At 44.0% G+C, this 8,780-nt stretch overlaps 1 protein-coding gene across 2 annotated transcripts in view; it reads left to right on the top strand.

Moving 5' to 3' along the window:
- Positions 1 to 539: 539 nt before the first annotated feature.
- Positions 540 to 8,780, top strand: part of LOC139383536 (protein GREB1-like) — a 99,289-nt gene continuing 91,048 nt past the window's right edge. Inside the window, exon 1 of one of the 2 annotated variants that reach the window (XM_071128106.1) lies at positions 540 to 736. In XM_071128106.1, the coding sequence (XP_070984207.1) occupies positions 675 to 736 (62 nt within the window). In that variant the 5' untranslated portion in view covers positions 540 to 674. The remainder of the gene's footprint in view (positions 737 to 8,780) is intronic. The other variant, XM_071128105.1, reaches the window with a different exon arrangement.

Here is an 8,780-nt window from a genome sequence, read left to right as displayed (position 1 = left end):
AGTTGGTGCTGTAGTTCCGACTGACATCCAGCAGATGGAGGGAGCGCATCACATAGAGAAATTACCACCTACTACTTACAACAGGTGAGTGAGAGGTAAACGAAACATTATTATGGTACCCATATGGTTTGCATCTACCCCTTCGCCTCTGACTATGGCAGTAACATGGGCTAGGCTATTGCATAGGTTAGCCTACCTCATACTTTTCCAGAATGTAGCCCATAATTAGCTTCTTATTGAATATCTACAAAAATACGTTGGTCAACAAGCACACTTTAACATAACATATAACATAGGCGTAAATGTAGCCTATATATTGTAAATAAGTATATGGTGCATGCGTTGAGTTCGTTATAGACTATTTCCGTGAATCGTTCTGTGCATTTATTAGACTGAAATCTTGCCTTCAAAAAATCTTACTTGATTCAAAGTGGTTTAGTCCAGATTACGAATGGCTCCTGTCTTGGAAGATACCACTGTCCGAGTGAAAGGGGGATGGACATTTCATTCAGGGGATCAGGGGATGAGAAGCGTCACTCAGTTTCTCTCGGAGTTTATCTCGCTGACCAGATTTCTCTCGCCTGGTACTTGGTTTACTGACCAGACGACCGCCGTACTGACCAGGTGACCGCCGCGCGTACGGCTACTGGCGGAGATATGGACCTAATAATTTAATGCTATCGCAACAAGTCGCTATTGTAACATTTTTTGACCAGCCTATAAGTTTAATTCACAGGTAAGTTGACTTGATCTATTATTAGTGTTGATGTTGAACACGTCGATTCGCGTTACGAATGCGGGTGTTCTCTGACTCCCGTTTGTGGCTGCCAGTACACAAGGTCCTTGTTTATCTCCTAGACTGTTCTCATAGCCAGAGTCTTGTATCTCCATCATTGTTCTATGGACAGAGCTGTTGCTGCCAGTAATAGAATCAGTACAGTAACAGGGAGATTAGGTATGTTTTCATCATGCTAGGAAGGGAACCATCCAGTTACATGAGAATATTAGGTGCCAAAGAAAGTAGGACGCTTTGAATCCTCGAGAGATTTACCAAGTAAATGTTTCTGTGCTTAGATCAGTACATCATCGGTGTTTGTTCTAGTGTTTGTTGTTGGTGTTTTTCGGTCATTCCAAAATGGTCAGTCTGGAGTGGACACACTTTTCTGGTGGGTTACGGATACCCTCTCGGACCTCGGTAAAGACTGGGTTGTGTTTGATGGTTTTGTCTATTTGTTTGTTTTTTTAAACTCACTTTACTATGGGCTGTGTCGCAGACAGCCTACACTATTAGAAGGAAAGGTGTCTGGAATAACCTTTTGGGTCGCCACACCAGCGGAACCTTTCTAGTTCAAGAAGGTTCCTTGATTAACGCCTCTGAAAAGGGTCTTCGGGGACCCGTGTGTAAAGGTTAAAACCGGAACCTTTTTGTGATGGGAAGGGTTACATTTTGAACCTTTTTAATAACATATTGTAGAGCCTTTCAGATTGGACTCGTGGCTTATTGGAGGCATGGCTTTCAGATTGTCCTTTTTGGACACCGTTAGTGTAAATGTCATTACGGTTCGTATTAAGTTTGTACACAGCAAATAAAAAATGTCCTTGGAATATTGATGGCATTTTACATATTATTATTATTCCCCAACTTTTTATCTTGTCTCATCACTGAAACTCCTCAACAGGCTCGGGAGAAGCGAAGGTGGAGTCATGCATCCTCCGAAACATGACCAGCCTAACCTAACCGCGCTCCTTAAATAACACCCGTCAGCTTAACCCGGAACCACTGTTCAACTGGCGACCGGGGTCAGCACGCAGGCACTAGAGTGCGATGAGCCAAGTAAAGCCCCTCTGCAACCCGGACTACGCTGGGCCAATTGTGTGCCATCCTATGAGACTCCCGGCCACGGCCGGTTGTGACACAGCCAGGGAATTAACCCGGGTCTGTAGTAATGCCTCTAGCACTCCGATGCAGTGCCTTTAGACTGCTGCGCCACTCGGCAGGCCCTTCATTTTAGCCTCCGACACATAGTCTCCAACACTCTACTCAGCAAACTGGATGTAGTCTATCACAGTGCCATCCGTTTTGTCACCAAAGCCCCATCTACTACCCACCACTGTGACCTGTATGCTCTCGTTGGCTGGTCCTCTCTACATATTCGTCGCCAAACCCACTGGCTCCAGGTCATCTATAAGTCTTTACTAGGTAAAGCTCCGCCCTATCTCAGCTCACTGGTCACCATAGCAGCACCCACCCGTAGCACGTGCTCCAGCAGGTATATTTCACTGGTCATTCCCAAAGCCAACACTTCCTTTGGCCGCCTTTCCTTCCTGTTCTCTGCTGCCAATGACTGGAACGAATTGAAAAAAATCACTGAAGTCGGAGACTTATATCTCCCTCACTAACTTTAAGCGTCAGCTGTCAGAGCAGCTTACCGATCGCTGCAGCTGTACACAGCCCATCTGTAAATAGCCCATCCAATACCTCATCCCCATATTTGTTTTTGTATTGTATTATTGACTGTACGTTTGTTTTACTCCATGTGTAACTCTGTGTTGTTTGTGTCGCACTGCTTTGCTTTATCTTGGCCAGGTTGCAGTTGTAAATGAGAACTTGTTCTCAACTGGCCTACCTGGTTAAATAATGGTGAAATAAAAAAGAAGTCAAATACATTTTCACATATTCTAAGAAAATATTCATAATATTAACATGTCTGATGACATATAGTAAGTAATAAGGTGAGGTAACACCTTACGTGGATAGTCCAGATGCTCTACAGACTATCAGTAACAGTTCAACTATCTACTAACCCTAGCTCTAACCCTAAATTTAACCCTTACCCTAACCTATACCCTTATTCTAAACTTAACCCTAACCATAGCAAACAGTTGCTTATAAACAGATAGTTTGTTGATAGTATGACCATCGGCAGAGCATCTACAGATAGAAAGTCCAGACTATCCAAAAACAAAGTCCTAAAGTGGTAACTATTCCAACATTGGGATTTGAATGGGCTCCTGAGGTACTCATACACCTCTGTTAGCCTCACTGAAGCTACAAGACTGTCAGTGTTCAATCTTAACATGTGATAACAATACAACAGAACACATGAACGGGAATGACATTTACGCTCACTGGTGGTGAAAACAAAACCGATCTTAAAACTGCGCCCCTACAAAGCCACGCCTCCACTCCAGGGTTCCTCCAGGGTTCCTTGAGTCACCAGTCATTTTACGAGCGCAGGATGAGACAGAGCTTTTGTGAGATAGTGGTAGAATTGTAATAGTCTAGCAGTCATTATGTATTTCTCAGGCCCTTTGTATGAGTGTCACTGGGGCGCAACGAGTCCTATTTACACTAGAGATTACAAACCCTCATCGGGGGATGGGACGGAGAGAGAGAGAGTAGGAAAATGGAGGGAGGGGACAAGATGGTACGAAAGGGAAGAGAGAAGACGGGGAGAGAAGAGGCAGTGAAAAGAGAGCAAGAAGACAGTTGGAGAGAAAGAGAAAGGGGGAAGAAAGACCAGAGAAAGTTTGAGTCTGAGAGAGGGAGATAGCAAGGAAGCAATGTACCATTCTAGGACTAATGAGCTGTAGCAAAGATTCCGTGACCTGGTAATTACATAGTAAGTATCATTACGGTTTGATTTCTTTCAAGATACAAACAGGTAGCTCAGAGAGAGAGAGTTGCCTCAGAGCTTTTCCCGGGATTCCTTGTCTTATATTCTCTATTCCATATCCATACCCACCCCGGGCAGCTTGTGTCCCTGGATAGCCACATTGATCCATGTAGCTATTGAGGAGATGGTGAAAGACAGTGTTTATTTACAGTCATTGATCAGTAAAGTTGTAGCATCTGCTAAACTGGACTCCCATTCCCATCGCACTGAGGGGTTGGCTTCAGAGCATTCAGCTCCGTTTCAAAGAACTGCCTGCTGCCACATTCACCATTCACACTGCTGACACCTCTCTCGCTCAACAACAAAAAAAACACACACGCGCACGTGCACACACGTGCACACACAAAGAAACACACACACACACACACACACACACACACACACACACAAAAGAAACACACAGAGGGAGCAGCTCTGAATGCATCTGGCTGTGCCGGTAATGTGGTCCTGTAGTGAGAGGTTAGGACTTTGTGTGTGTGTCTGTGTGTGTGTGTGTGTGTGTGTGTGTGTGTGTGTGTGTGTGTGTGTGTGTGTGTCAGTGAGCGTGCAGGGGTTAGAGGTTAGAGGCCTGAGGAGAATGGGTTGGTGGTATGTGGGCCAGTCCTGAGAGAACAACCACTGGCTATCTTTCTAACCCTTGACCTTCTACCCATGACCCCTGGAAGAGGCCCTTTGTATCCACTGAGCCGACAGGACAGCAGAGCGTACGTGCACGTGCATGTGTGGTGTGTGCGTACGTGCATGCATACTCGTGTGTGTGTGTGTGTGTGTGTGTGTGTGTGTGTGTGTGAGGGGTTTTGGGGTCCCATCAAAGCCCTGCCCAAACATTGTTATCTGGACTCACCCTTTGACCTCTTGTCTTGAGATGAACCTTGTGGGAGGTCTTTGTGTGTGTGTGTATGTGTGTAATGTAGGCCCTGCTCTCCCCCTGTAGATGGATAATGTTTGTGTTTGCTCTTCTGAAATTCTCCCTCCCACACCACCAGTCAGATAGCGCTGGTTTACTGGGTGTCTAAATAAACACAAACACATGCACACACACACACACACACACACACACACACACACACACACACACACACACACACACACACACATGTTCTTCTATTCTTGTGGTGACCTAAAATGTATTTCCCTTAAAAATCCTAACCTCTATCCTTAAACCTAACCCTAAACCTAACTCCTAACCCTAAACCTAACCACTAACCCATCACCCTAACCCTAATTCTTACCCTAACCATAATTCTAACCCTAACCATAATTCTTACCCAACCATAATTCTTACCCGAACCATAATTCTTACCCTAACCCTAATTCTTACCCTAACCCCAATTCTTACCCTAACTCTAATTCTTACCCTAACCCTAATTCTTACCCTAACCCTAATTCGTACCCTAATCCTAATTCTTACCCTAATCCTAATTCTTACGCTAACCATAATTCTTACGCTAACCATAATTCTTACCCTAACCCTAATTCTTACCCTAACTATAATCCTTACCCTAACCATAATCCTTACCCTAACCATGAATCTTACCCTAACCATAATTCTAACTCCTAACCCTAATTCTTACCCTAACTATAATTCTAACCCTAAATCCTTACCCTAACCCTAATTCTTACCCCAATTTTGTCCCTTGTTTTACTATCCTTGGGGAGACTTTTGGGGATTTTAGGTCCCCACAAGGATAAAAGAACCCCCCCCCCCCCCACCACCACCACCCCCACACACACACACACACCTTAGGGCTAAAAGCCCCTAATGCTCTTTTCCTCCTCCCCTCTGCTCTTTAGAGGGTCAATGAAAGTGCCTGGTCTCTGTGGTTGTTATGTGAGAACACTCACAGGACAGAGATCCCACCCTGGCCCGGTCTACTCTCATCTATATGCTGCATTCTTAGCCTTTATTTAAACCAGGATGTCCCATTGAGGGCATTGGATAACTCTTTTCCAAGGGACACCTGGGTCCATATCCACTAAGCATCTTACAGTAGGAGGGCTGATCTAGGATCTGTCCATATAATCTTATTCAGTCATAGACTGTTCTCTCTGCTATCGCACGGCAAGCATACCGGAGCACCAGGTCTAGGTCCAAAAGGCTCCTTAACAGCTTCTACCCCGAAACTATAAGACTGCTGGACAATTAATCAAATGGCCATCGGATTGTTTACATTGACTCCCCCTCTTTTGTTTTTACACTGCTGCTACTCGCTGCTAATCAACTATTATCTTATTATCTGCATAGTCACTTTGCCCTTACCTACATGTACAAATGACCTCGACTAACCAGTACTCCCTGTATATAGCCTCGTTATAGTCATTTTATTGTGTTACTTTTCATTACAATTTTTATTGTAGTTTATTTAGTCCTTTTAAAAAAAAATAATATTGAACTGCATTGTTGGTTAAGGGCTTGTAAAGGAAGCATTTCACGTCAAAGTCTACACCTGTTGTATTTGGTGCATGTGACAAATAACAATTGATTTGATTCGATTCATAATGATCTAAAAAGGCTAAACTGATTCTAGATCAGCACTATTCTAAGACACTATCTGGATACGGGCCCTGACCAAGAAAGCAGCTCTAGTATAAAACAGAACCTGTCATAGCAAAGGCAGTACAGTATGAAGCTATGGAGTAACTGCTTCTCCAATAGAAATCCCCGATCACGCTTGTAGGCGATATCAGCTGGCAGAAACACTTCATCGGCTCTAACGGTCGTGTCGCGACGAGCATGTGCAGGCCGTCAAATGAAAGGCGCTCGCTCCTTTGATATAAAGTTGTTTTTGAGAAGAATGAAAACGTGTCAGTTTGTCACTTTTACGAAGTTGTAGTAATGACCACTTCAGCTACTTAACACATTGGCTTTGAATCTAGTTTTTTTTGCCTTTTAGAATTTGAGAAAATGAACAACACATTTTTCACTTCTCCCAATTGACTTGCCGAACCCCAAACCCCGGTCTGGTCTGTCGAGTCTGCTTCACGACGCCTTCCTGGAAGTATCGCGATGTTGCGCCTCGTTTTTTTTGGAAATCTCTGTGGGCACACTACTAGCCATCTAGCCAAAACACTGGGATCAGAGGCTGCGGTCAAGGAACAAGCATAAGCCACATAGTTTTCCTCTTCATGTCTCTTTTTCTATCAGCCTCTTAGTTGGCATTTTAGAATGCTCATGGGGGGATATTTAAATGGGTTTACCATAGTAATACTTTTCAATACTAATTCCTTACAGTTTATGTGGCACAGAGGACCAACAACAGAACATACATTTGACTTTCTTATGTAATGGTAGCGAACCATTAAGAGTGCGACCCATGTTTTAACTGACTATGATTTTCACATCTACCGTAGAGAGGGTTTTATGACGGTCCATCAGTATTCAAGTCGCTACTTCTGATTGGCTGCACTTCTACTCTGGGATGTGAGGTTGAGATCAGTGGAAAAGCATCTTTTTGAGCGCTGTTTGACGTGGGGCGGAGGGGGGGGGGTGTAGAGGCTCCTAAATACAAGACTGAAGTGTGTGTGACAGAGAGTGGGGGGTGGAGGGGGTCATAAACAGACACAATAGTGCTGCTGCTCTCCCCTGGGAAAAGAAAGAAGGGGAAGAGAGGGAGGCGATGGGGAGGAGGGGGGATGAAAGAAAGTGCCACCTCCGTGTCAGGGGGTGAGGGAAGGAGGAGTGTGGGGTTTCTTAAGACCCCAAAGTGCCATCAGTGCACCTCTACTTTTATCTCCCTCCCTCCCTCGCTCTCCTCTCTTCCTCTCCTTTTAAAACCCCTCCATTCTGTGATTTTAGAGGTGTGATGATGACTTGTGTTGCTCTGGTCATTACGCTGTTTTGTCTTCCGTCTCTTCCTTTCCTCATAAACTGCATCAGTGTATTAACTGGCCCAGAAACTAGCATGTGTGTGTGTGTGTCTGTGTGTGTGTGTGTGTCTGTGTCTGTGTCTGTCACTGTTTGTACATGCATGTGTGTTTGTGTTTGTGTGTGTATAATCCGGGGATCATCAACAAGTGGCGATGGCCTCCCAAGTGGTGCAGCGGTTTAAGACACTGCATCGCAGTGCTAGAGGCATCAGTACAGACCCGGGTTTGATCCCGGGTTGTATCACAACCGGCCATGATTGGGAGTCCCATAGGGCGGCGCACAATTGGCACAGCATCGTCCAGGTTAGGGGAGGGTTTGGCTAGGGTAGGACGTCATTGTAAATAAGAATTTGTTCTTAACTGACTTGCCTAGTTAAATACAAGGTTAAATATAAAATTAAAACAAACTGGATTCAGCCACGAGCCAATTTATTCAAAAAAATTATTTGTAGACTGCAAATTGACAGAAAGATGCCCAAACATGAAATCATGTGACTAAACTAAAGAAAAAGGAACTACACTATGAAACAAAGATAAAGTATATAAAGAATGATAGTAAAACGCTTTGGGGCACCTTAAATTAAATGTTAGGGAAAAAAGCCAACTCGGCTCCTTCATTCAATGACAACTCGGCTCCTTCATTCAATGACAAGCCACTGGGGTCTGACAATCTGGATGGAAAATTACTGAGGATAATAGCAGACGATATTGCCACATCTTCAATTTAAGCCTACTAGAGAGTGTGTGCCCTCAGGCCTGGAGGGAAGCTAAAGTCATTCCGCTAACCAAGAATAGTAAAGCCCCCTTTACTGTTCAAATAGCACACCGCTCAGCCTTTTAACAACCCTTAGTAAACTTCTGGAAAAAAATTGTGTTTGACCAGATACAATTCTATTTTACAGTAAACAAATGATCAACAGAATTTCAGCATGCTTATATGGAAGGACACTCAACAAACACAGCACTTACACAATTGACTAATCATTAGCTGAGAGAAATAGATGATACAATTATTGCGGGGGCTGTCTTGTTAGACTTCAGTACAGCTTTTGACATTATCGATCATAGTCTGCTGCTGGAAAAACGTATGTGTTATGGCTTTACACCCCCTGTTATAATGTGGATAAAGAGTTAGACAAGTAACAGAACACAGAGGGTGTTCTTTAATGGAATCCTCTCAAATATAATCCAGTTAGAATCAGGAATTCCTCAGGGTAGCTGTTTAGGCCCCTTGCT

Source organism: Oncorhynchus clarkii, chromosome 25 (assembly GCF_045791955.1).
Source record: "Oncorhynchus clarkii lewisi isolate Uvic-CL-2024 chromosome 25, UVic_Ocla_1.0, whole genome shotgun sequence".
Classification (NCBI taxonomy): domain Eukaryota; kingdom Metazoa; phylum Chordata; class Actinopteri; order Salmoniformes; family Salmonidae; genus Oncorhynchus; species Oncorhynchus clarkii.
The sequence above is the reverse complement of the archived record's forward strand: the minus strand, read 5'-3'. Positions and strand labels throughout refer to the sequence as shown.